This window comes from Ambystoma mexicanum, chromosome 10, assembly GCF_040938575.1.
Source record: "Ambystoma mexicanum isolate Mex_15411 chromosome 10, UKY_AmexF1_1, whole genome shotgun sequence".
NCBI classification, from domain to species: Eukaryota; Metazoa; Chordata; class Amphibia; order Caudata; family Ambystomatidae; genus Ambystoma; species Ambystoma mexicanum.
Genome location: NC_090932.1, coordinates 1,569,529,088 through 1,569,557,082, shown reverse-complemented (window position 1 = coordinate 1,569,557,082; position 27,995 = coordinate 1,569,529,088). Strand labels below are relative to the sequence as shown.

Here is a 27,995-nt window from a genome sequence, read left to right as displayed (position 1 = left end):
AGAAAATGAAATTTGGAACGAAAAGAAGTCATTAAATGCCCAGGATTCGAAGGTGCTGAGGAATATCGAATGATCTAACCACTGTGTAAAAACTTAAGTACTCGCGACCAGTCTTGTGAAAATTTTGACTCCTTGAATATTGTACATAATTCATTCAAGTGCGACAAAGTTCCATACTCTGGACACACATCCAATGAAGTGTGTAGAGTATTTAGATTTCTATTTCTCTGCGATGCCTAATAAAGAAGCCAGTTGAAATATAACATAAGTTTTACATTTTTGTTTCGAGCATGGTTTCATTTTTGACTCAAAAATCAAAAACAAGGGAACTAGGTTTCAGTACAACAAATATTTGCACCATCTTGTCGTCAACTTCTGCCCAGTATCCCCTCAAATTAGGTCAGCTCTACCAAATATGTCCCCATTCCCAAAGTAAGCCACATTACCTCCAGCATTGCGATGAAATAGTTGGTCTCATTTTGTGCAGGCGAGCCAGCGTGTAATGCAAAAACAAGGAGGGGGGGGGGGGTTCTGGGAGTTTCTCTGCTACCGGCCTATATCCCGGGTTAGAGTCTCAATCAGCGTCTTTAGCTCACCATCCTTTCACAGAAGAGAAATGTCCACTACATATCCGTCTTTGTCCTGCCCAAGGGCAGTCCAGCACCGAAATGCCTGGCAATTCTCTTCTGAACAAGAGTACCAACAGCAACCCCAGACGCATGTTTCGGCTCTAATCCTGGATATAGGCCGGTAGTAGAGAAACTCCCAGAACCCCCCTTGTTTTTGCGAGGCGCCATGTAATGACATTGAACTAGTAGCTTGGATTGAGCGAGTACATTTGGGATTATCATTCAATAGCTGCTCCCATTCTACTTGCAAAAATTGTTCTACCAAAGTCGGCTGCCGTCGGTACCTAAAGCATGGGGGAGTTGCGTGAGGAACCTCTGAAATTTTATATAAGTTTGAGATTAAAGCCTTATTCCCCGGGTTTTAGCTAGTGAATATTTCCAAAGCTGTAATCCCTCCGGTTGCCGCCTTTTAATTCGGGGGCAGCAAATATCCTTTGCCGGACCTGGAAGTAGTGAAAACGGACTAATTCATTTAGTACTAATTATATTTTGCATGGAGTAAAGGGCTTGGGGGGAGGGGGGGTTCTATGCCCTGAAATGTCATGCAATTTCATCCAGCCAGCCTGTTTCCACTTACTAAAAGCTTGTGGTTCTAGGCCCGGAGTGAATTGAGGATTAAAAGAAACAGCGACCTTGAAGGGCGAGAGGAATGTTGTAAATTGACATTTATTTAACCACTATGTCCCATACTTCTTCGACCAAGCTTGTAATACTTCTCTTATGGATATAATGCGGGCAGTCCCATTTGGGGAGCCATTATTTATCTCAGCGTTGCAGCCCATTTATCACCCTGTCCATTTGCACCCACCTGTTCTCCGACTCCTTACTCCACCAGTCCTTCACTATTCGAAGTTGTATAGCTTGATAAAAGTTTTTCATATTTGTAAGACCCGGTCCTCACTTGTTTGTAGGTGTAGTTAACACATCGTATGCTACCCTTGGAGATTTGTTATTCCAAACAAATGTTGATATCAATCTCTGTAGCTTTTTAAAGTAGCGGGCTGAAATACGGATTGGGAGAGCTTGAAAAAAAAAAAAACAATTTAGGGAGACTTAACAATTTTTATCGTATTAATGCGACCTAGCCAAGAAATCGTTAAAGGTCCCCATTTACTCAATTGGTTTGCTATTACTTTTAACAGTGGAGGGTAATTAGCTTCATACATCCCTGTTATTTTTGGGGTTACTCTAACGCCTAAGAGTTTAATACTAGCCTGTGCCCAGCCAAATTGTGTTTGCGTGCAAAGTGCTTGTACTTCCTCCACGGAGAGAGAACGATTAGAAATTTCGGGTTTAGTGTGATAAATGTTTAGGCCTGCCACCGAACCATAATTCTTTAGCTCACGTTCAACTGAGCTCAAAGTTCTTACCAGGTCTGATATAAATAGCAACATATCGTCTGCATAAGCCATAAATGTATGCAATATCCCACTGAACATTATCCTGTGTATGCCTTTAGTTTGGCAAACCTTTGTCCAGAACGGCGCTAGCAGATGGCATAAAGCAACAGTGACATCAGGCATCCCTGTTTAGTCCCTTTTTGAAATATAATGGGGAGGGTGTGGGAGGGGACTGTTGTCCACTGATCAAATTTACCTTTATTTTCTCTATGAATTTCTGTCCAAAGCCCATCTTTAGCGTTAGAAAAAGAAACACCCACTTCATCAAAAGCCTTTTCGCGTCAAGGCAAAGTACAAAATGCAGATGTGCCATTTTCCCCAGCTTTTTCCAAAATATGACGAGTGTATGTTCTCATGGGCTTGCCGGTGTTTTATGAAACCAGAATGATCTGAATGTATGATTGTAGGTAGCAAAGTATCGATCCTATTTGCCAATATTTTGGAGTACATTTTTGCGTCTATATTTCCGAGAGCTATAGAGTGATGGGATCCGCATCTGCCCGGATCTTTCCCTGGTTTTTGGAAATAGAACTATTTTTTTGGTCTGGACAGTCTAACCGATAATAAATTGGAATACACAAATTAGATAATTTGTGGTGTTTCTGTGACTAATTCCCCAGAATGGGTTTGAATGGACTGAATAGTCGGATGCTCTTCTCTGACCTAGTTATTTGGATAACAAACGGTCTGCCCTATTAGCTTTAACATATTTTTGCCTGGGGTATAGGCAGTAGATTTAATTTACCAGCTACCGCTCTATATGCTCTTTGGATAGAGGGAACAGTGTTTGTTTCCATTTTACCGATTATTTGTTTTAGCTCCGACTCGAGTTCTGTCTCTAAAGCTATTCTTTGTTTGCGTTTATATGCCACTTCTGCTATTCAGATTCCGCCAGGGGTCGCTTTGAAAGCATCCCACGTTACATATTTGCTGAGGTATCTTGCAGCAAATTAAACTCGAAGAACTCCGTAATCTTGCCTTCAATTTTTTTTTTAACTAAAATATCCCCGAAGATTTTGGATGGAAAACGCTAAGCCCATACCCTCAGATTTGCAGATGGCTGTGGCAACTCGATAAGAGGCGCATGATCAGAGCGTGAAATCGCTAGACATGAAACTTGGGTAACCAATCCCAAAAGTGTCTTAGAGACCCATATATAGTAAATTCGGAAAAAGGTACGATGAACATGTGAATAAAAAGTATACCCTCTGTCCTGCCCCTTTTAGCAAGGTTGAACTTAGACATTTTTGCTTTAAGGTTTGAAGGCACCGCTTGCAGAAAATAGTGGCTGCGCATCGATCTCGGGTCGGTACCCAAGCCAAGTTTAAATCCGCCCATGGGAATTATTTCCCCCTGCCCGAAAGCTTCCCATAGTGTAATGGTTGATTTTTAAAAACCCTTCCTGGCCAGTATTGGGAGCGTAAATCGAAGCCACTGTAACCTTCTTGGGGCCAAAGGCCTTCACTATAAATACATAGCAAACCTCTTTGTGTGCCTTTTGTAGGAAGCACCTTAACATATGGAGCTGTTCTCATCTCTATCAGCACCCCAGTCTCCTTGCCCTCTGCATTTGATTGTATAACCACAGGGTATCGCCGCAGGCGGAGCTTAATTCGGTCTGCCTGACAAATGTGTCTCCTGGATCGCCACCAAGTCCGGTTGGTAACGCCCCAAGAGCGCTTCCAACTTCCTGTGTTTTGCTGGGTATTTAGGCCCTGAATATTAAGCATTAAACAGTTTTCAAAGATAAGCCAGCATCACAGCCGAACCAAACATTCTGCAAAATCCCATTCATATACCATGCAGTGGATCCACGACCCCAAACATGCCCAACTGAGTCCCTTAAAGTCCCCTGGTGTGAGCCACAGTAACTAACCGCTCCCGGGTTACAAAGCCCCAGCTGTGAGTCATCTTTAACCCCAGGGCAACGTGAGGGGAAACCTAGTACCCCCCATCTGTTGCCTGAACAGATACATTCCAAGATGGTGTGCTCCAGTCACCATCTCTTAGTGATCCTTGTGTCGTCCATGATCCATCTATGTGAAAACAAGCCTGCTTAATAGCCCCTTATTCTTGTGGTGGTTTGGTGGTGGGGCCTCTGAGTCTGGTTTTCCAATGTTCTTGTAGCTTCGCCCTTTCCTTCCTCCCCGACTGGTTACTGTTGACCACTCCCATGGTTTTCGTTGTTGGACTACTCGCCTATCCTCTATCTCTGCTGAACCTTCAGTTTCTTGATCCTCAATTTGAAGTAAGGCCATGCATGCTTCATGTGATGGTATCCTATATTGTCTGCCCTCTAAGGGAAAGGTCAGTCCAAAGGGCAACATCCACCGATACGTACTTCCTCTTGTTTGAAGTGTTGTAACTACCAGCTGCATCTCATGCCGTTTTTGCAGGGTAATCTGCAAGAGATGGATCTCAGTCCCATTGTAGGTAATTGTGGATGATTCCCTTGCTTTCCTTAATATCTCCTCTTTTTGCGGGTATGAGGAGCATGCCAGCACATCCAGTGGGTGGGCCCCAGGATCTGTTCTTTTCGGGCCTGTTCTGTGAAGGCGGTCTAACGAAACCGAGGCAGTTTCACCTGCAAGTCTGTAAAGATGTGAGCTACAGTGTCTTTCAGATGAAATGAAATATTTTATATATATCGCGCTCGTACACAAGTGTTTCAGAGAGCGACCAGGCAAAAAGAGAGGGGAACAGGGGAGGAACAAAAAAACGAAACAGCGATCTTACTAGGCCCAGTGACATTTAAGAAAGCGCAAGTGCATGGAAAAGGGGGAAAAATGGGGGGCGGGGGGGGGGGGGGAGTGCATGGAAAGGGTGGGGAGTGGAAACATGCGGAGCAGAGGAGAGAACAGAATAAATATGAAATAAAATGAGGGCAATAAACAATGGTAGTGCAGCCAGCAAGTGGCAGGTGAAAGTCAGTTTATATCTGATAAGTGCAGAAGAAAAGTAGGAGGGGTACAGATACAGAACCCTAGTGCAGAAGGTGGCCTGGAGGCAGTGCAGGAGGGTGACAGGGTGGGCATGTACCTGGGTCTTAAGAGAGGGTGGCCAGGTACAGGATGCCAAGAGAAGAAACAGATCAACAGGGGAGAAGGGGGGGCACAGGCAGAGGCAAAGAGAAAGGTCTTGAGCTGCTTCCGGAACCGGAGATGGTTTTCCTCAAGTTTCAAGGTGGCCGGGAGGCTGTTCCAAAGGGACCCACCAGCCGAAGACTGAGATCTACCCCCTGCCTGTTTCTTAGCAAAATGACTGACCTGAGGGATTTAGAAGTAGAGGAGCAAAGGGCTCAAGAGGGGGAGGTATGTATGGAGGGATAGTTGAACGAATTTTGGACCCAGGCCCTAGAAAGCCTTGTGAACAATGCAGAGGGTTTTAAATGTAATCCTTGCATCCACTGGGAGCCAATGTAGGGATTTCGGGGCTTGAGAGATACGATCCCAGGGCTTGAGGCCAAGGACAAGTTTTGCAGTCCTGTTCTGGATTAGTTGTAATGGGTGGAGAGTGGAGGCAGGTAGATGTAGAAAGAAATCCAGGCCGAAGAGAACCATAGCTTGGGAGACAGTGAGCTTTTGAGGGAAGGAGAGGAAAGGTAGAGTACCTCTAAGGAGGTGCAATAACAAATTTGACTTTTTGGAGACGTCGGAGATGTGCGCGGAGACGGAAAGTGTAGAGTTAAAGATAAACCAGAGGTTCTTAGCCGCACTGGTGGGGGTAGGAGGAGGGCCAAGGGAGGCCGGCCTGAGAGAGAGGAAAGGATGGAGATGGTGTACCAATAAGGAAGATCTTGGTCTTGTTGGTATTTAGACATAGATTGTTGGCGGCACACCAATTTTGAATGGCGATTGGACTATCGGAGATGAGGGAAGGAGAGGAGGAGGCTGAAGATAGCCTGAAAATGAGTTTGGTGTCCTCGGCATAGCACTGGAAAGTATAGCAGAAAATGGAGATGCAGTAGGCGAGAGTTGCCAGGTATTGGTAGAAAAGCCGGGGCGAGAGGTTAGACCCCCGGGGGACACCACATGTGGAGATGGAAGATAGGAAGGATGCAAGTTGTACCTGTGAGGGTTGGTCAGAGAGAAAAGAGGTCAGCCAGGCCAGAGCCTGGTCAGTGATACCCAGGTTGTCACCGAGACAATTGAGCAGCGTGGTATGGTTGACCGTGTCGAAAGCAGAGGAGCGCACAAGTAGGATGAGGACAGAGGGAATGTTAGAATCAAGGTTGGAGTGCAGGTCTTCATGTATGTTCCGGAGAGCAGTTTCTGTGCTTCTGGCAGCTCTGAAGCCAAATTGGTGGTCATGGAGGCAGCCAACAGAGTCGGAATGAGATTAAACTGAGATGGCCAGCTTTTCCAGGAGCTTACCCAAAAAGGGAGTTGTGGAGATTGGGTGGTAGTTTGCCGAACATGATGGCTCAGCAGTGGATTTCTTGAGGAAAGGATGCACAAAGGAGTGCTTGAGAGGGGAGGGGAAAGAGCCAGAGGCAAAGGAGAGGTTGCAGAAATCAACAAGGGTGTCAGTGTGGTCCTTAATGGTTTTAGAGGAACAGGGATGGACCTGTTTTGATGAGGTTTTCATAGATTGGACTTGTCTAGCTACCTCCTCAGGGGAGAAGAGGAAAGGAGAAGGGTGGAGGCGGGGTAGCTGAGGGAGAGTCAGGAGGGAGAGGGAGACGGAGACGGAGTGGGAGTGGAGGAGAGGGTGGACAGGATGTCTTGGGTTTTAGAGCTAAAGTGAGAGGCAAGGGCATTGCAAAAGAGCCTGGGAGGGGAGAGGAGGGGTGGAGACTGCAGCAGGGTTGGCCAGCTCCTTGCAGATTTTGAAGCGTTCGGCCAAATTGGTAGATGACTAAGAGATGCAGGCTTGTATGTGGGCTCTCTTCTTGGTGTGGACTGCGAGTCGATATTGCCTTTGGAGCAGACGGCAGGCCAGTTTGTCAGAGGATGAGCAAGAAGTCCTCCATTTCCTCTCCGCAGCTCTACACTTCCGTTTAAATGCAGCTAGGTCAGAGTCATACCAAGAATTGCACTTGGATTTGGACATCAAATGGATCCTCATGACGGGGGCAAGAGTATCAAGTATATAGCAGAAATAGGAGTAGAGAAGAGAGAGGGCTGTCAGGGTGTGAGTCAGCCTGGCGTGGAGGAGGGGATGGCGGGAAGGCTGCAGTGAAGGCCTCGACTGATGCACTCTTCATGGGCCAGATATCCGAGAAGGTGGGTGGCAATCTAGGAGTGGACTTGGCTTGGGGGGAGGAGAAGGAGAGCTGAGAGGAGAGGAGGCAGTGATCACTCCAGGAGACAGGAGCAGTAAGGGGGTAGAGTGGGGGAGGCCAGATGAGATCAAGACATCAAGTGTGTGCCCATCAGAGTGGGTCAGGCCGGAGGGAAGGATAGAGAGGGAGAGTGAATCGCAGATGTCGGGGAAGAGTGCAGATGAGGAACAGGTAGAATCAAGATGGATGTTGAGGTCACCAAGGAGGAGAAGTTGAGTGGTTGAGGCCAAGAGGGAGGAGGAAAGGTCAGCCCACTTAGAGAAAAGAGATGATTTTACCAGGGGGCCAGTTGAGAATAGCAACAGTAAGAGAGTGGCTAGGAGAGAGAGCACCTGCAAACTAGGCATTCAAAAGAGGAGTAAGCTTGGGCGGGAATGAGAAGCAGGAATCCACTCAGGAAGATCTGGGCTACATCCCCTCCAGGCCTGTTGGATCTTGGGTATGAGTGGATCTTTTAGCCAGTGGGGAGGAGAGTGTTAAAACTTGTGACTGAGCTGGCCGTGAACCACGTCTCGGTGAGACTGAGGACATAAAGGTCGAGTTCTTCTAGGAGGTGACACATGTCAGAGAAGTGTTTAACAGCCGAGCGAGAATTGAGAGTGGCGCGACGGAGAAGGTTGCCAGCCTTGAAGACCTTCCGGGGAGGGGTACAGATCAGAGGTACGCCCTGCAGAGGTGTGAAGGGAGATTGGGCAGAGGAGGAAGTGGAGGAGGGCAAGGTAGCCAGGAGAGTAGGGGACAGCTTTTGATGAGAGGAAGTTGATGAGGCGAGGGAACCGCCATCAAAGAGATTAGCCTGAGGGCCTTGCACCATGACAGTACCATTAAGATAGATCTGCATCTTTGATGGATTCCGGTAAATTTCTTAGGTGTACATTAGAACGTCTTGATCTATTTTCAAGATCTTAAATCTGTACCACGAGGTTATGTGTTAGCCAGGCTAGAGCTTCCAAAGCAATGTCAACTTGTTTTCTTTCCCTGTTAGTTCCGGTATAGCCTTCTCATTATTATCCACGTGTTCCCCAAGGGACACAATGTCCTTGCCAAAGTTGGAGAGGGACTGTCTATTTCAGCAGTAAAACTGGTGAGCTGTTGTTGAAACGAGGTTGAGAATTTGTCCTGAAACTCCTGAAAGCTCATTGCAATGTCTTTTTTTAGAAGCTGCCATCCCGGTGTCAAGACTACAGGCTCCTCTATGGGGGTATGTATCGTTGCGATTCCTTCTATAGGTGTCACCTGGACCAGTGCCCACAGATTTTGTAGCGGGTTCGATTTAGTCTGAGGATCAGTAGTGGGTCCCATTAGGGTAGGCTTCTTTTACCCCCCCTCGACATGTGATATTATAGGAGCAGTGCTTTGACCAATGTTCAGTTTGCTGAGGTTATTCTCCCCTGGGAGATGCAGTATAGTCTTGTAGTGTGCCGCAGATATCAGCTTCTGGCCGGATGCAGCTTGATTCTCCACAGCAGGGTTTCAGTGGTCTACCTTCCCAGTTTACCACATGCACCGCAATACTGAATCACACTTGGCTGCTTGTGGAATTTAGTAACGTTCTATCCAAGTTTCCCAAGTTCTGTGGCGAGCTACCAGCCTGTTTATTACCAGCCTATTGGTTTCATCCGATGGAGAATCCCCACGGATTATAGCTGTTCCCCACTAGGGCATTTGGCCGGCGTGCGCTCTCTCACACACACACACACACGCGCGCGCACGCGCCAGCCAACGCAAATACCAACACCCTACGTCCTTGGGGCTAATCCTCTCCTCCACGATCTAGGGCTCAAAATGCAGTTCTGTTGTCTTTTACCGGGGGCAGGGGGGCGCTGTTCCACAGTTAATGCCCCTTTTGACTACTGACCTCCAGGTATGCAGGCCGTGCCCCTCCTGGAGCTCAACCTCCAATCAGCTTGCGCAGAACCGCCGCCACACGCCCCCATTTTGGGGCGTAATTTGCCTATGTAGTGACCCACACCAGGAAGGAGAGTCCGGGCCAGTAAATCTGTTCCTTGCTAGCTTCTGGGTCCCGTGGGCCACGCCCCACCCAGAGCGTATTCTTGGCTTCATTTGTGCTGCCCAGCAGGAATCCTCTTCCGGAGCTCCTCACCATTCCTGCGAGCCTAGTGCGTGTACTGAATGACTGATACTCATTCAGCTTAAGGGTTTGTCGGAGCACTCCGCACGCATGTCTTTAGGGTGCGGCGGCCATCTTGGAATCCAGTAGTATGCAATTTTAAACAACATAAACCAGGCGTAGATCACTTTTGCGAAAAGGCAATTGGAGGTTCAGATGCAATTCCATAACTTTGTGCAGTGTGATCTGTCAAAGTAATGTAGCTAATCTTGTTTCCCGCACTGTGTCCTTCCCCTATGATTTGTAAACCGCTCAGTTGATCCTAAATTAAGGTCCGCACTCAATAAATATCTTAATAATAATAATCTTGTCACAAAGACAAGCAAAGGAAAAACGAGGGATAGAAATGTATTTTTTTGCATGTCTTGTTGCTTTTACTTTGAAAACGAACATGATCTGGAAGGCATTGCTGAATTTGGCATCCGAGATTTCAGAAACTACCCAGCATGATTCTTATCTTATGGATGGACGAGTGATACATGTTGGAGTGCAATTAGCATTTTAGTTTTTCTGCAATTGAATTCTGCTAGTAGATCCTGTTTCTGTAACCCCCAGCCCCCACCATTTTAAGACTTCTATATGGGGTTTTAAATGTGATTCTGCTGCACAAAGCCATTATGACTTGGGCTACACTGATTTAGTAGTTTCTGTCCAGTTCTTAGTATTTAGTATTTTTAGTATTTTAGTATTTTATTTATTTCTATAGCGCACCAGGCCCAGGGGCAACCGGGCGCTTAACTTAGTTACAACAAGATGAAGGCATGTGACAGAGTATTACAGGAGTATTACAAGAAGATTTACAAAATTTACAAAATATACATTCAAGCGAATATAGATAAGGCAGTGATTTACAGGATAGTTAATAATGGATGCAGAGTAGGTCAAAGTGCAAGTAGGGCAGTAAGCTGGTGTTGGGCGGATAGCCAAGCTTTGGTATTGTAAGGAGTAGAGAGTGCACAAAGAAACTCTAAGTGCATCAATTTGAATTATGTTGTGTGGTGTTATTTGCAGCGATCCCCTCGTAGTTAAACCGTGGGTGTGTATGGCAGTAGAGTGCGTTTATAGAACTATGGTATGATTAGTGTATGACCTGATATAAAGTTAAACCAAGAGCATGCCTTCCATGAGTGTGAAATGTGGCTACCTTTAGAAGTTTCCCATACACATTTGAGTATTGCACTTGAAACAGTCTCTCGCTCTTAAGTAACACAATGATAGTGTTTTAACAAAAAGTCAGAACATGTGAATTTACGGTTTACACCGTGGATATTTAACAATTCGTTAGTGATGTGGCTCAAGCATAGGTTTTTTTTACAGTGAACCATTCAAATGGGTTCTACGTGTGTTCATGCACTTTTTGTCTAAATGAATTTGACCAGGCTAGAAGATGGATTCAATGATTTACGGTTGTCCGTGTATTAAAACCACAGAATCAAATGAGCTATTGAAGACGTGGCAGACCTGGCCCATTTGAAGCACCGTTTGGATCCGTATCATTGTATTGAGTAAGCAGCAGGTATTGTTGAACTGCAGATGAGATTTCAGTTATGTGCTATGGAGTGAATTGCCTTGGGCTGAATAGGATTGGGCATTTGCAGTGGGAGAACATGCAAGAATAGTGTTGCCATTGTCAAGTGCAGGGAGAACAGCATTCCATTAGCCAAGCTAGATCTAGAGAAATCCGGTTTTAAACCTCATTGGAACACTATGTTCTTGTCTTGAAATAATTTTCAGTTGCATTGCCATGCAGGGGACTGCACGACATAGAACGAACACTCCCCGCACCCTTTCTCCCAGTCCGCCAAAAAAGACTGGCTCAACTTTTTGGTTAATGTACAGTAGATCACTAAGTAGAATAGCCAAAACGTTTCGACAACTATGACATGAGATTATTTAACAAACTGCTTTACTCCTCTGCCTGATAAAGCCTCCATGTATGGAAAACATTGTGTCAAAATAAAGACGTCTTTATATTTGAATCAATGATTAATTCAATCCATTTATACAACGCTATGGGAAATGCATAACCTTGCCATTGCGATACATGGTGAGGCACTAAATGTGTCAACGTTTTTTGTTCTTCGTAGAGTCCCTGAACCAGGCTCGGGTGTTACTCAATGGTATAGCACAGCTACCTGCAGTAGGGAAACTGTGTGCTGTTGCAAGTGAGCTTAAGCCCAAGAATGCATGTTGTGCACCCTCTGTCAGGGAGCTGAATTGTGATGCTGCTTCCTCAAATGAGAGCTCTAATCTGCTTTATGCCATGTCCTATGCTTCATTCATTTTGTAAGCTTCCTGAGGTGCATTAAACAAGCTGTGCTTAGGGACTCTGTGATGGTTCTTTCTTGGTAATGTATTCTAAGGCTAAGGGTCTACATTTTTATACTTGCCAATAATGGATTTAAATGTGTCCCTTTACGCTTTCCACAACATTAATATCCCATTACTGCTTCGATGTGTGTATGTACATCATGTAAAAAAAAATGCCCATTTCCCAGACAATGTCCAGGTCCAAAATGTTGAACATTTCCACCTACGTCCAGAGATCCCCTTTTGACCATGACAATATTCCAAGCATGTGATTCTGTAAGAGAACAACGCTAAAGGACCTTTTTCTAAGAGGGTAGCTAATGAGCTCTCTTATGTATTTTTTGCCTAACTTTCATTTGTCTGCATTTTTAGGAGGAGTACCTGTCCCTCGTGGCCCGCCTCATCATTCACTTCCGCGATATTCGTAAGTACTTCTGATGTGTTTTGGTTCGGCAACATTGATTCTAGAAATGCAGCCTTTTGAGTGCCTTTTTTACATGCCAAATGTTGAAGCACCTCTGTTTACACTGAACTTGATCCAAACCTGGAACCCCACTCCTCTGTGTGCTTACAGTGACTCTGCACACAGCCACTAGTCAGAAATGCATGTCTGAGCTTGATGTAGGTACTCTTGTTTAGAGGAGAATGGCCTGTCATTTTGGGGCTATACTGTGTGTGCGACAGACTGATGGGCAAATGGATATTTCTCTTGTGGTAGGGCACAGTGCACTAAAACATGATTGCAGACCCTCCTGGGCAGTCAATAATAGGGGTGTCTGTTCTCATTAGTGAGGCTGTCCTGCTTCTGGCAAATGCCACTAAATAATGGCCAGATGCGGCATGCCACAAGCTTCCTCAAAGATCAGGCTTCCTGTTGGGGGGATTTTGTAGGAACTTAACTGTTTTTTAATGTTTACATCCTCAGACTTCTCCCCATGTGGACAAAGCTAAGCGCTTTCCTGTAAGCTGCATTCAGTGGTACGCAATGCCTATACCATATTGCTTAATGCCACAGATGTCCTCAAGAACTTGCGGAGTATCCAGGAAGATTTTTAAGGGTTTTTAATTTTGAATTTTCAAAAATGATTAAGGTGTATTGACTTAATGTGAGAAAATGCAGATTGTTTAATGTAACGATAGGCAAATTATGAAATGTAACATACCTGAGTGGGGGGAAAAAGGAGGGGGAGGTAATTTGTCTAATGGGCGTTCCTCCCTTATATCCAATGTGCTTACTCTCCCTACCCCAGGCATCCCTAAATCCTAGGTGTTCCCACTAGTGGTCAGACATGTACTATCGAACGCTAACTTGGATGAGGGCCTAAAGGCAATTGTTTTATCTGTCTATCTACCTCCAGGGGTTTTCTAAGTGTAAGTATCTACAGCATATGAAACAAAGCTGATGGTTTCTTTGTGACAATTGCAACCTGTTTCTCTGCCCCTCTGGCCCCCCTCCCTTCCTCTTTCTCTGGCCCCCCTCCCTTCCTCTTTCTCTGGTCCCCCTCCCTTCCTCTAGCCCCCCCTTCCTTCCTCTCCTCTTTCTCTGGCCCCCCTTCCTTCCTCTCCTCTTTCTCTGGCCCCCCTCCCTTCCTCTCCTCTTTCTGGCCCCCCTCTTCTCCACTCCTTTTTCTCTGGCCCCCTTCTTCTCACCTCCTTTTTCTCTGGCCCCCCTCTTCTCCCCTCCTCTTTTTCTGCCCCCCCTTCTCCCGTCCTCTTTTTCTGCCCCCCCTTCGCCCCCTCTTTCTCTGGCCCCCTCTTTTCCCTCTTTCTCTGGCCCTCTCTTTTCCCCCTCTTTCTCTGGCCCCCTCTTTTTCCCCCTCTTTCTCTGGCCCCCTCTTTTTCCCCCTCTTTCTCTGGCCCCCTCTTTTTCCCCCTCTTTCTCTGGCCCCCTCTTTTTCCCCCTCTTTCTCTGGCCCCCTATTTTTCCCCCTCTTTCTCTGGCCCCCTCTTTTTCCCCCTCTCTCTGGCCCCCTCTTTTTCCCCCTCTTTCTCTGGCCCCCTCTTTTTCCCCCTCTTTCTCTGGCCCCCTCTTTCTCTGGCCCCCTCTTTTTCTGGCCCCCTCTTTTTCCCCTCTTTCTCTGGCCCCCTCTTTTTCCCCTCTTTCTCTGGCCCCCTCTTTTTCCCCTCTTTCTCTGGCCCCCTCTTTTTCCGGCCCCCTCTTTTTCCCCCTCTTTCTCTGGCCCCCTCTTTTTCCCCTCTTTCTCTGGCCCCCTCTTTTTCCCCTCTTTCTCTTGTCCCCCTCCTCTCGCCGCCTCCTTTCTCTGAGCCCCTCCTCTCCCCTCCTCCTTTCTCTGGGCCCCTCTTTTTCCCCTCTTTGTCTGGGCCCCTCTTTTTCCCCTCTTTCTCTGGCCCCCTCTTTGCCCCCTCTTTTTCCCCTCTTTCTCTGGCCCCCTCTTTGCCCCCTCTTTCTCTGGCCCCCTCTTTCTCTGGCCCCCTCTTTCTCTGGCCCCCTCTTTCTCTGGCCCCCTCTTTTTCCGGCCCCCTCTTTTTCCGGCCCCCTCTTTTTCCGGCCCCCTCTTTTTCCGGCCCCCTCTTTTTCCGGCCCCCTCTTTTTCCGGCCCCCTCTTTTTCCGGCCCCCTCTTTTTCCGGCCCCCTCTTTTTCCGGCCCCCTCTTTTTCCGGCCCCCTCTTTTTCCGGCCCCCTCTTTTTCCGGCCCCCTCTTTTTCCGGCCCCCTCTTTCTCTGGCCCCCTCTTTCTCTGGCCCCCTCTTTCTCTGGCCCCCTCTTTCTCTGGCCCCCTCTTTCTCTGGCCCCCTCTTTCTCTGGCCCCCTCTTTCTCTGGCCCCCTCTTTCTCTGGCCCCCTCTTTCTCTGGCCCCCTCTTTCTCTGGCCCCCTCTTTCTCTGGCCCCCTCTTTCTCTGGCCCCCTCTTTCTCTCTGGCCCCCTCTTTCTCTCTGGCCCTCCTCCTCTCTCTGGCCCCCTCTTTCTCTCTGGCCCCCTCTTTCTCTCTGGCCCTCCTCCTCTCTCTGGCCCTCCTCCTCTCTCTGGCCCTCCTCCTCTCTCTGGCCCTCCTCCTCTCTCTGGCCCCCCTCCTCTCTCTGGCCCCCCTCCTCTCGCCGAGCCCCTCCTCTCACCTCCTCCTTTCTCTGGGCCCCCTCCCCTCCCCTCTCACTTGTAGCGGAAAGAAATCAAGACTGGTACTCCTTATTTTCTGATCCCGAAAAAGGACGGAGGGTTGTGACCCATCTTGGACTAGAGATGCGCCAGGATTGGATGGTATGATTGGATCTTCAGGGTACTTATTTTCAAGTGCCGATTTTCATCTCAAGCACAGAAAATACCCGAGATTCACTGTTGGCAGTTCTCGCTATCAGTTTTGGGTACTGCCATTCGGGCTGACCTCCACCCCAAGGGTTTTCACCAAGCTGATGGCGGTGGTCTCAGTGAATCTACGCAGGTGGGGGGTGGAAAATTCACATCTACCCCTACCTGGACGATTGGCTGATCAGAGCCTGTTCACCTCAGTCTCTGGAACTTATGAACAGCACCTGTTGTTCTCTCCACAAGCTAGGCTTCTCCCTCAACCGCAAGAAGTTCCACATGACACCTTCCCAGCAGCTTCAATTCATTGGAGCAGTCCTACAGTCTTACTCAGGGAAAGCTTTGCCACCTGAGGTGAGGGCTATGGACATAGCGCAGATGGTAAACAAATTTAAAAGTGCCTCAAATATTTTGGCCTCCGATTTTCTGAGGTAGCTCGGTCTCATGGCACCCTGAATTGTTCTTGTGCCAGAGGCCCGTCTGAGAATGAGGTCTCTTCAGGGGGCCCTCAGGACTCAGTGGTGACAGTTCTCTGACAGGATGAGTGATCTGGTACGGAGCCCGAACAGGGTCGCGCAGGGTCTCCTCTGGTGGTCCCTGAAGGAGAATGTGTTGAAGGAAGAACTCTTTTGGCAACCATGGTGGGAGATTATGGTGGTTAGACACCTCCTTATCAGGTTGGGGAGGTCACACCAACGGTCTAACTATCAGCAGACACTGGTCTCTGCCAGAGTGCAAACGCATATCGACCTTTTGGAGCTGAGGGCAATTGTCCTGATAATGGCGGACAACACAGTGGCCATGCATTACCTCAACAAGAGAGGTGTGGGGTCACTGCCTCTGTGCGGAGAGGCAATGCAGCACTGGTTTTGGGCACTGCAAGAAGGAATCTGTCTGCAGTTAATCTGGCCAAAGAGGAAAACGTGGCAGAGGATGCTCTGAGCAGGCAGAGCAGTCTCCCATGAGTGGGAGTTAGCTCAGGAAGACATTCAAGAGATCTTCACCCTTTGGTCACAAGCAGATCCACTTGTGGGCTTCCTCAGTGTCAACCGGAAGTGCGAACAGTTTTGCTCCAGGGCAATTTCCCACGAGAGGAGCTCTAGGGGACGCGTTCGTAGTGGTCTGTAAATTTCCACCAGTCCCGCCATTCCTCATGTTCTCAGTAGGAAATCCACGATATTGCTCTGGACTGGGCCAGGAGGACGTGGTAACCAGAACTTCTGGAAATGTTCACCTGCCCTTGAAGTCATCTTCCACAAAGAGAGGACCTTCTCTTGCAAGAGGGGGGGGGTTGCATTCTTCAGAGATCGGGACCCTCTCTCTACACACACACACACCTACACACACCTACACACACCTACACACACCTACACACACACACACGAGTAGGCAACCAACTATTTGTTGGCAATGCTGGCACAGAATGGGACAAGCAGTTACTAAACAAGCGCTGTCTCAGTGGATTATACTTTGTGTATCCGAGTGTTACAACCTGGCCTGAAAAGAGGTTCCCGAAGGTCTAAGGGCCCACATGACCAGAGGTGTAGCCACTTCTTCAGCCCTCCAGAGAGTGCTACCGCTACAAGAACTCTGCAATGCTACCACCTAGTCTTCTGTGCATACATTTGCAAAATATTACTGTGGGAATCCAGATTTGGAAAGGCTGTTACTCACAGAATAAACCAAAATTAAACCAGAATAAAAACTATTCTTTCCCACCTCCTTCAACACACTGCTATGGGAGAATTTCAAAGATGAGGGAATACGTGGAAGGACACAATCCATTCGAAGAACACATTACTTACTCCATGGTAATTTTCTTTCGACTGGATGTACCTCCCACGTATTCCTCATTCCCTTCCCCTCTGTCAAGAAGGAGTTTGTGGGTTACACCTTCTGCTCAGTTATCGCTGAAGTATTCTCATCTTCGAGACCGCTGTGCTGGTGAGAGGAAAAACACGAATTGAGGCAACGGATGTGGTGTGTGCCTTTTTATACCAACGTGGATGTCCTACTCTGAGGACAGAGGCTCTTGAGGGACACGGTTGATGATGACGCACAGCACCCTCTGCTGAAAAGTGTCTGAGCTGCAAGCAGGATATCCGAGTATATCAAAGATGAGGAATACGTGGGAGGACTATCCAGTTGAAAGAACATTACCAGGGGTAAGTAATTTTTGTTTTTCACTGGCCCTTCCCACCCCACACCCCTCCCCTGGACTGGTCCTTCCTCCCCCTCCCTTTCACGGGCCCTTCCTCCCCCTCCCTTTCACTGGCCCTCCCTTTCACAGGCCTTTTTGCCCCCCCTTTGTACCCCCTCAATGGGTGGGAAGTGGGGTCTGGTGTCTGGTAGTTAACCAGGTATTGTTTGTTCACCTGTCTGGGTCACTGTGCTACAATCCTGGAGTCCTTGGAGGATATTGTTTGCTATTTATTTATACCGCAAACCTGACTTCCCCTCTTGTGTGCATGTAGTCTTTACCAGACATGTCTCCTCTTCAGTCCACCCTCAACGCTTTGAGTTAGCACATGGGTGGTAAATATGCTATATAAGCAACCAACATGACATACCATCATGTTACCTCCATTCTCTTTTCGTCTTATGAACTCCACTTCTATGTTCTTCCGCAGCACTTTCAGGTTTGGTTTGATTTATTTGTAATGCGCTGATCCAAACAGACTTAACTGCATCTGGGTGCAGATGTTATAGTAGCAGATGTTAAGAGTCTGACTTTAATGATCCTGCAAGGGACTCGAACCTGTACTTGGGTATATCTTCAAAGATTTGCAGAATTGTATGACATTTATTCATGTTCCAGAGCTCCCAAGGTAGACTATTCCAAATTCTGGGGCCAGGAACATCTATCTCCTTTGGTAATGCAGTGATTGGGGCAGGGTGAGGGGGCTATGGGGAGATTATCAAAATAAGTTTGTAGGCGGAACGCAGCCACTCTTTTGGTTGATACCATGACCATTTTTCAGCAAGATATTTAGGGGCCGAATTAGTCAAGCTTTTGAAAATAAGACAGAATCTTAAAAATTCCTTAACCGGAAGCAAGTGTAAAGAGCGACGCACATCTGCAATTGGAGTGGATTTCGAAACTTTAAAAAATCTTACTGCTGCATTTTGGGCTTTTTGTAGCCTATTCATGTGTTTTCTTGGAATACCTGCAAGTGTACTGTTTCCGTAGTCTAGTTGGGAATTGACTAGTATCCCTACTACAGTTGCATGATCTTCTTTAGGGACAAATGGAAGCCTAAGACATAGCAGGTGTAAGGAGTGAAAGACCGACTTATCTTGGATCCCACCTGGCCTTCACATAGCCAGAGAGAACAGGGCAGCGGACACTCTGAGCAGGCAGAGCACAGTCTCCCACAAGTGGCTACTAGCTCAGGAATTCCTTCAAGAGATCTTCGCCCCTTGGAGAACCCCTCAAGTGGATTTGTTCACGACCAGTGTCAACTGGAAGTGCAAACTGTATTGCTCCAGGGAATTTCCCCCAAGAGGAGCTCTAGGGGATGCGTTCTTAGTGGACTGGGAGTTTCCACTTTCTCCAGTCCCCGTCATTCTTCACGTGATCAGGAGGTTGAGAAAGTTCAGGAAATCCATGATCCTAATTGCTCCGGATTGGGCCAGGAGGACGTGGTACCCGGACCTTCTGGGCATGTCCATCTGTCCTCCAATAGGTCTTCCACAAAGAAAGGACCTTCCTCTCACGAGAGTAGGGTCGGGTTCTCCATCCATAAAACACTCAGCCTTCACGCTTGACATCTGAAAGGCTGAGATACAAGGATTGAGACCGCCAGGATGACGTAGAGATTTTGCTTTCGGCCAGAAGGCCAGCAACAAAGTGTTATGCTCATCTGTGTCAAGCGGAACTGGACAGCCACGGTCTCCACCAACGTGATGCGTAGTGCAGAGATGACTGACTGGACTGGCCCACCTAGCTTCGTCTACTTGACCCGTAGAAGTAGTTTCCTAAAGACTGGGAAAGGGAATTAGCCACCCGTGGATTTGAGTATTAACACCTCACTGCGTCCCCACTTATCACTTCTGACATTCCCTTTCACAAAGCTCACCTTATAGTTTTGTATGATGAGCTCTCCATCCTGCGAAGAATGCAGGGGCGCGTTGATGGCCAGTTACTTCACTGGCTTGAGGATATTGGAAGTGTTCTGGACAAATCTTGGCTCCAGACCTCCGGGCGAAAGGCTGTAAGTATATAGTTCTAATGAGTTCAAAATGTCTGATTAATCACTATTGTCCAATTCCTTGTTTCTTTTGCAGCTGAGACCCAAAAGATGATCGTCTTGTGGCAGCTGAAAGCGTTCAGGTAAGAGTCTGTGTTTTGTAACACTGTCCGGTAAATGATGCCAAGGTTTAACTCGCTGCTTTCTCTTTTCTTGCAGGTGCAGCGTAGAAAGATTTGGCGTGCTGGTGGATAATACCTCCTACGGTAAAATCAGGTAAGCATGTGGTGGCAAGGGATTGTCCTTGTTTGTTCCCTTGGCTCACCTTGTTGTTTTCTTGTCCACCTTAGGAGCTGGAATGCGGCAACCAGGTGATGGAGACAGCACCGGATCGTAGAGATGCTGCGAGGAACGGTGAGTATGGCACGGCGCTGCTGCTGGCGATGCGACGCGTTTATAATGAAGTCTGTTTCTGGTTCGAAGATGCGCTGAGTCCGAAATCGGGTAAGAAATCCAGTAAAGTTCTTGTTCTAACCTTTCTTCTTCTTTCCCTTCTTTCTAGGTGCTCTGGACTCGAGGCGGGCGTGGCAGGATGCTGGATGCTGACTGCAGACACGGTGAGCGTTACGCTGCTGGATGCATAATAACGCAAAGCATGTGCTGCTCTTCGGGCGTGGTTTAAATAGCCTTCAAAGTAGTCCCAGGTAAGTATTCCTCCACAGCCACACCCGAGTAACAAAATAGTCCCTAAGATAAAGTAGTCCCTTCAAGCCTCACATGGGCTTGGATCCCTTGCAGCATGTTCTGCATCAGGTAAGTTTTAACATATGAGCCTGGCGCCTATGGCGCCAGGACTGTACCCAGATAGCCCCTAACAGGGGTTGCTGGGTTTGCTCCAGGTAACATGATGCCTGCTTCCGGGGTTGATGGACTTGGTCTGGATGCCCGGGGGTAGGCATCATGACAGTCTTTGTACCGTTGCCATTGGAATACATTCTGCAACTGGTGCAGAGAAAAGAATGCAGATCCTTTCTATGTGAAACACCAGATGTTTTATCCTTTCTGCTATCTTTAGCCAATCTGGGTGTCCAGCTTGATGCTACAAAAGGCTATTTGGCAGTGCTGTCCCTATTTAAGCGCTCGTCAGAGGAATGTTCATACTTCAAAAGTTCACTGATGACAACATTCACCAATGTGTCCCCCCGACCCCTCATCTCTGTTCCAGATTCCAATTTGGAATCTTAATTTGGTTCTAAAATGTCTAATGTGTGCACCTTTTGAACCTTTACATTGATGTCCCTTTTAAAACCATGTTATTGGTAGCTCTGACATCAGGCCGTTAAGGGAGCGAGTTGCAGGCACTTTCGTCCAAGCCACCCATTACTATTTTACTGTCTTCCAAAAGGATAGGGTTGTTCGAAGTGTAAAACCATAATGTGTACCTAAAATCATTTACTATTTACACATAGGACAAAACATTGGTTTGCCTTGTTTCTAGCCCCCTCATCCTAACAAGGCGAAGGAGAGATTACATAGGTTGGACCCTTGTAGAGCTTTAAGCATTTATATATCTAGACTGTTAAAATTCCGTATTGATGATCAGCTTTTCATTGGCCATACAGGCCACAAACTCGTGGGAGTGGGAGGAACAACCAGTCAAAAGAAAGTTACCAGGGGTAAGTAACTTGTTCTTTTGTGCAATCTTATCTTGGATTGTTTTTTATTTTGTTCATGAAGAACAAGTTGAATACTTCAGCTTGACATTTTGATGATGGTTCCGTGTTTAGAACCATACTATTGGGATGAAAGAAGTTCGGGATTACTGAGAAGTTATCTCTGTTTATTATTGGCTTATTTGGGACAAACGTGTATCTGGCATTAAAGATTGCGTCTTAATAGTTCAATGTATTTTTTGCCTTCTCAGCATTCTTTCTCCTCCTTTTGACCTGGCAATACGTCTTCCTTAGCAGGGCTAAACTGGCAGAGAACCTAGGGTTGCATTTTTTTCTCCCTGGTCCTTAGTGCCATAGGCGCATGTTCAGAACATATGGAATCATCGTTGTAACTCCCTGTTCAGAAAGCTGCTTACAGTGTAGATTTGGTTCTATCATTTCCAAGGCATTCTGTAATTTAAAGCCAGGTGGCCTACGCCTGCAGTAGGGGTGTCACGGTATTAGTTTTATGACGGTACAATAACCTTCTTGCCAAATGACGGTATATCATGGTTATCGCGGTAAAGCAGGTGGAGCTAACTAATCTTAACAAATATTTTCTAAAAGATCATAAATTGTCAGATTTATCATCACAAACAAAACCAGGCAACCAGACCCAGAATTGGGGTTTTCAACATAATTTCCACTGAAATGCCACCCCTTGCTTCCACCAAACACACGTGTGGAGAGGAGGGGAGCAGGGGGGAGCACTGCTGCTACTGGCAAAGCAAACTGAATAGCTTTTTTTAAGTGGTCATTTAGGCTTTTAGCTCCCCCACTGGCTACTGGTGAAGATGAACATGTTGCCATCTTGATAACCTGCATGCCACACATCAATGAAGGCTAATGGTAGTATACGCTTGTGCGCATACACACATGCACATGCACGCTCTTTATGTTACAGCCTTTAGTTTACTTGTGGGCGAAAAGGTGTTCAGTAATCACGGACATGTTACCCTTTGGTATGGCAGCAGGGAATACCCACAGAGACTAATTATAAGTAAATTCAATGATAGAACCAGGGAAATCCCCCATTGTCAAATGTTTAGAAAACATCCATTATAAATATGTAAACCCCAAAGCCGCCAACCCAAAGTAAACCCTCTTCCTTCTTGGCACTGTATTTATCCTTCCTATTGCTAACATATTGATTTTGTGTCAGGCACGTGTGGTTTATGGAATGGCATTAAAAACTGCTCCAACTGAAACTATTTGGCAGACGGCACATCCAACAGTGCAAGACCAAGACTGTGCAGCACTTGCTTACTGCAGCCTTTCCAAATTAGATTGAAAAGCACACTTAACGGTATGAACGGTATACCGGTATAAACAATGTGACGGTTATTATTGTTCGATTAAGTGGTTCACGGTATCTTTAACGGTATACCGTAATACCGTTACATCCCTAGCAGGCAGAATCCAGTGCACATCATTTGATCCTTTTCTTTCACTTATGCCCTCCTTCCCTGTTGCTGCCTTGTAAAATCACTGGATGCCAAGTTCATACAGCAGTTGGAAATGCCAAAGAGTAGGTGCTCTCTCATTCATGAATTTGTTTTATTTATAACAGTAAAACGTGCCTTTTACTGTGATTTCCGTTGATCATAAATTGCACTGAAGTTCTCTAATTTGTGGCTTGTTTTTACTTTACAGACAACAAGAAGTCACAAGCCTCGGTTGGAGGTAAGGTTTTAGTGCTCAGGGCAACTTTACTTGTGTCTTCTACACTTTCTATTTGTTTTAATTTTCTATTTGACATGCTGTCTAGCAATATTCAGTACCTAACCCGTAGCAATTTTCTCACCTTAAATTCTGTGTTGAACCTCTTCCTGAATAACTGTAGTGATGATAGGGTGCCATGGTGCTTCCAGTGCCTGCAAGGCCGCCAGTGGCCTTGCAGTCTTGTCCTGATGATTTGGCACCTCTCTCATCTCTGGGGCAGGGATTCAGAACTGGTGCCATCTGCCTCGTGAAGTCAGTTAATGTAGGTTTGATTACTAAGCCGTCCTCTGTTGATCGCCTTTTGTATCAATGCACTGCCACACTGATCTTTGGCCTTCCTTTTAAATATTCAGTTACTAGGCCACTCTGCACTTTTTCCTCACCACCTCAGTCCTTTCCATTGATCTTGCATTTCGATGTCTGACCTCTGTGACAAGGTCAGTACACTGATCTTGTCAAGAGGTGATGGGCACCGCTCCCAGCCCTGGGAGTGTTAGGTTTACTAGGGAGGAATCCAGAGACAGTCCTGCATCAGAGAGGACGGTGGCAGTTGGGAGGGCCCCCATCTTTATTCATCATGGTCACATCTGTTGCACTTAAATATGTCTAATGTTGTGTGAGGGCGCGGACATAGAGGACTCATGGTGATTGGTATACACGTTTATTAAATAATGAAGGGGTTGGAAAATGCCTTGCTGTCCCTAATCCAGGAGGTATTTTCCCTACCTCAACCAAGGGTTTGTCCTGTGTCAAGATGTCCAAAGCAAAAAATGTCCTTTGTCTGAAATCCTATCCTAGCCCTCTCATTCTAAAACTAATTTGACTCTGTTAAGGGTATTGTCTTTGGCTTGAAAAGTGCACAAATGTTCAAGTTCAACAAAAAGGTATAAATCCAACAAAAGTATCATGAAGCTCAGTTCATGATGTAAGCCATAGGGAATTGTTCTCACGTTCCAGTTAGGGACCAGGAATGCCTTTTCCAGCTCTCTCCCGTGGGCCTGACCTTCCACTGTGGGCTCACCAGCTTTAGGACTGCTCAGTTGGCTTCTCCGAGCCAGCTTGGGTCCTTCTCTGTGTACCCTTTGCAGATCGGGCAGCGCATATCTGCAGCTGGTGGTTGTCTGTGTTGCTCCGGTTTCTCTTGCCGGTGCCTCATGTCCCGATTCAGCATTTCTTTTGTCTGCAGGAATGAGTCTCCGGTCCAGAAGCTACCTCTTCCACTCCGTGTCGCTTCTCTGCCTCGCTCGCCGCCTCCTGGATTCTCTTGCGTCTCCTCGCTCGCATGTCCACCTGACAGCTTGGCTTCCCCGGGCAGCAGCTAGCTGGTCGGATCTCTGCTGCTCTCAGCTGTTCATCTTTGAACTCCCGCATCAATGAAGGGAGATGCTCAGAGCCAATCTGCTTCCTCCAAACCGTAGACTGCTCCTTCTGGTTCAGCCTAGTAATCTACATTTGTGCAGTCATCTTTCTCGTCTCAGTCTTTGTGATTCTATTTGCTACAGAATATTGAATGATACTGGCAGCATGTTTTGTGGGTAGTTTAAGGGGATTACCACGGTATGCTATTAAGTCATGAGGAATGGATGGGCTATCCCTAAAAAGGAAAGGGATACTGTTGAGTCAATGACTCCTGGATGCGTGATGGGACTTCAATAGCTTTCTTACAAGTATAATGCAGTAAAAGATCCCCAGCTTTACAGACGCAGCACCAAGCGGTCTTGCTGCCCATCAACTGCCACATCAAATCCCCAGTAAAAGTAAACAAGTAACTAAGAGTACATAACAATGGAGTGGTGTTATCTGCTGACAACATTACATTCCAGCAGCGACTAGAGAGCACATACTTACAAAGCTCCGCAAGCTAACACTATAACGCATCTCCCTCTGTTTATTTGGTAAAACATCGTTCAGCCTCTCTTCACAACTGCTATCCTATCAATGTTCCAAACTTGACCACCAACCACTCGCACTGCACCAAGCAACACAGCGACAACCCTCACAGGATCGGAGTATAACGACAGTCACTTCCTCTTCACTGCCCCTTTCTTGATACTCACCAGGTCACCACATTCAACCCTTAGTTCTTTCTTACCTCTCCCCACATTCTCTTGGGCGACCCATTCCTCCTCCTTCAGCACTCTCCTCACACCATCCACCAAACAGTCAGTCTTCCTGCTTCTGCCCAACCATGGTGGACTAACTGCAGTGTTTGGTTTTGGCCCCTCATCATTTCAAACGGGCTTATTCCTGTGGTCACATGAGGCGACATCCGCATGGCAAATAATCTTTCCCGAATCGCCATACTTTTGTCACAGCCAGTTTCGGTAGCCATTTGTATGCTGTCCATGGTGCATCTATTCATCCTTTCGACACATCCATTAGTTTCAGGGTGATACAAGGCTGTTTTTTTTATGCCTCACCCCACACCTCTTTAAGTACTTGCTAAAACAACCCCCTATAAATTGAGGACCATTGTCGGTCAAAATGCTTTCAGGCACACCTTCCCTTGCAAACACTTCCTAGATCTCCTTCAACATAGCTTCCCCCCCATATCTCCCTCACAATGCTGAATTCACACAATCGAGAAAATAAATTCATAATGACTACAACAAACTTTCCTCTCCCATATCCAAGGTCCACCAGGCCCAGAATATTCATGGCTAGATCTCTCCATATCCCTATTGGTACTTCTACTTCCACTAGAGGCTGCTTTCTCCCTTTATCTCCCTTCCCCGTCTTGATGCATACTTGACAATTCAACAACCTCCTCTCTGTATCTTTGTTAAAGCCAGGCCACCAGTAGTCGTTCCGCAAGACACCCTTAATTTTTGTAACCCCAATAGGTCCTCCATGGGCTAAGTCGATAACCCTATTGCGTATCCCTTTGGGAACAACGGCCCGCTCCCATCTAAATAGCACTCCTCCTGTCACAATTAACTCATTCATCACCTCCCAAAAGGTGACCACCTCCTGCTGAATATCCACTTTTCTTGGCCATGTTCCAGACTCTACATACGATATAACTCGCACCAATGTATCATCTTTGCTAGCTTCCTCCAACCGCTCTTCCTTTGATACAATACGCTATGTGTTTAAAAATACCATTTACAGGCTCTCATCTTCCAGTTCTGCACCACTCCTAACATTCAATCTTGACAGATGATCAGCTAAAATGTTTTCCTTTCCAGGAATAACTTCAACAACAAAGCGATGGCACTGCATGCGTGTAATCCATCCAGCAACCCTTCTCGATACTTTGTCTAGGCCTATATTCTCCAATATCTCCTTCAAGGGCTTATGATCCATAAAAATAACAAAATCCGTCCCCCAAACGAAATTCCTGAACTTTTCCATGGCCCAGTAGCACGGCAGTGCCTCCTATTCCAACACTGAATAACTAGATTCCGCACCCCTCAGTCCACGAGAAGCATGAGCAGTAATCTCTGCTCCCCCATCTTCCATCTGCGACAAAACTGCACCAATACCTCTTGCCGATGCATCAACCGTAATCTTGCTCAAACGCCTGGTATCGGAATACCCCAGGGGCCGCGATAGACCAATTTCGTTCTTCAGTCTCTCAAATTCCACATCGCACTTAGGCGACAATACAAACTCACATCCTTTCTTCACCAATTTTCTTAATTCAACCACTTTGCTGGCAAAGTTGGACACACATTTTTGATAAAATTCTGTCATTCCTATGAATTATCTTAACTGCACCTTCTCCTCGGGACACTTGATCTCCTTAATGGCATCCACTAAGCTATCCTTGGGGTCTCACTCCATTTTCAGAAATCTCATGACCTAAGTATTCCACCTTGGTAACACCAAATTTTCCTGTCAGTACAATGCCACACTTCTCAAATATTTCCAAAACCTTATCAAGAATGACACCATGCTCTTCTTCAGATTTCCCGCACACCAAGCGTATCATCCTAAAACCGGACACTCCACTTATTCCACCAACTAACTTATCCATGACCTTTTGGAAAACTGCTGACGCCGATACAAGCCCAAACAGCATACGCCTGAATTGGAATACCCCTTTATGGGAAATGAACGCCTTCAACTTAAAACACCCCCTCCTCCAACTCTACTTGGTGATACGCGGATGCCATATCTAACTTGGAAAACACCTTTCTTTGCCCTATTCTCGAAAGCATCTCTCCCATGTTCGGGAGCGGGTGCCAATCAATCAACACACATTTGTTAAGTTGGCGTAAATCCACACACAAACGTAGCTATCCATAGTTTTTATTAACCACAACTAGTGGAGAAGTCCAATCCACTCCTTCTGCTCTTTCAATAATTCCAAATTGTAACAATTTATCTAGCTCCTTTTTGACCCTATCTCAATCTCATTGGGGTCCAACCTTATCCTCAATTTTCCCTGCTCCCTCCACCCAATAGTGCGAGGCCTTTTTTAGTTACATAGACCATCCCGTCACACTCGCAACCTTTAAATTCAAATGGCATCTTGATTATACCCCCCAGGTCTGATATCGGGCTTGAACAATTTCTGGACGTCACCTCTCGCGTCCCTCTCGTACACCTCCCTAAACATCAGGGTAATCTTCGAACCAGAGTCTGCCATCATCCAGACCTCCTTTCCATTAACACTCGCATAGGGTTTTTCACATTCATCATCTTCCTCAAACACCACATTAATGGTATTAACAGTAATATTTTCCATAGGCTAATCGCCATCTTCATCCAATGACTTTCGTCCCCCCTCCTCATTAACATACCCTCCTCTGTTTGAATTGGTAGTTCTTGCAACAGTTGGCAAAGTGTCCCTTCCTCCTGCTCTTTGCACACCAGGATTTCCTCTCGGGACATACCACTGAAGCAGCAAAAATTAGTGTTGCTTGCGCATCAATGGCACAAGGGTTCTTCACTTTCGCCTCTTTCTCACTTCTGTTTGCTTTTGCTAGTTTTTACTTCAGTTACTCCACAAAGCATTTTTCCTTTTTGTTTTCTTCTTGTTTTTGGACTCATTCACATTCAGAACTTCTGGCTTTACTTCGCAAGACTCTTTTCTTGACAATTTGGCGATACACGCTAAGGAATGCTCCACTCAATGTTCAGGACCTCATCCAAGGTAGGCTCATCGTTAAGCCATAATTCTTCACGTATTCGATCTGAACTACAATGTGTCATAAATTGGTCCAGCAAGTGTTCATCATAAGAATCTTGGAATTTACATGAAGATGCCAATTGTCGAATAGCTGTGACTTACTCCTCTACCGATTCTCCAGGCTCTTGCACCGTCGTGCGAAAATTAAAACGTTCCAATATAGTACTCGTTTTGGGATTGAAATGCAAGTCTAATTTGGCAAAAGCCCTTTCAAGCTCG

General features: G+C 46.6%; 1 protein-coding gene across 2 annotated transcripts in view; it reads left to right on the top strand.

The window, feature by feature from the left end:
- Positions 1–27,995, top strand: part of MED15 (mediator complex subunit 15) — a 672,261-nt gene that overhangs the window by 85,957 nt on the left and 558,309 nt on the right. For both annotated transcript variants that reach the window (XM_069619881.1, XM_069619882.1), the window contains exons 3-4: positions 12,127–12,178; positions 22,571–22,600. In XM_069619881.1, coding sequence (XP_069475982.1) covers positions 12,127–12,178; positions 22,571–22,600 — 82 coding nt within the window. The remainder of the gene's footprint in view (positions 1–12,126; positions 12,179–22,570; positions 22,601–27,995) is intronic.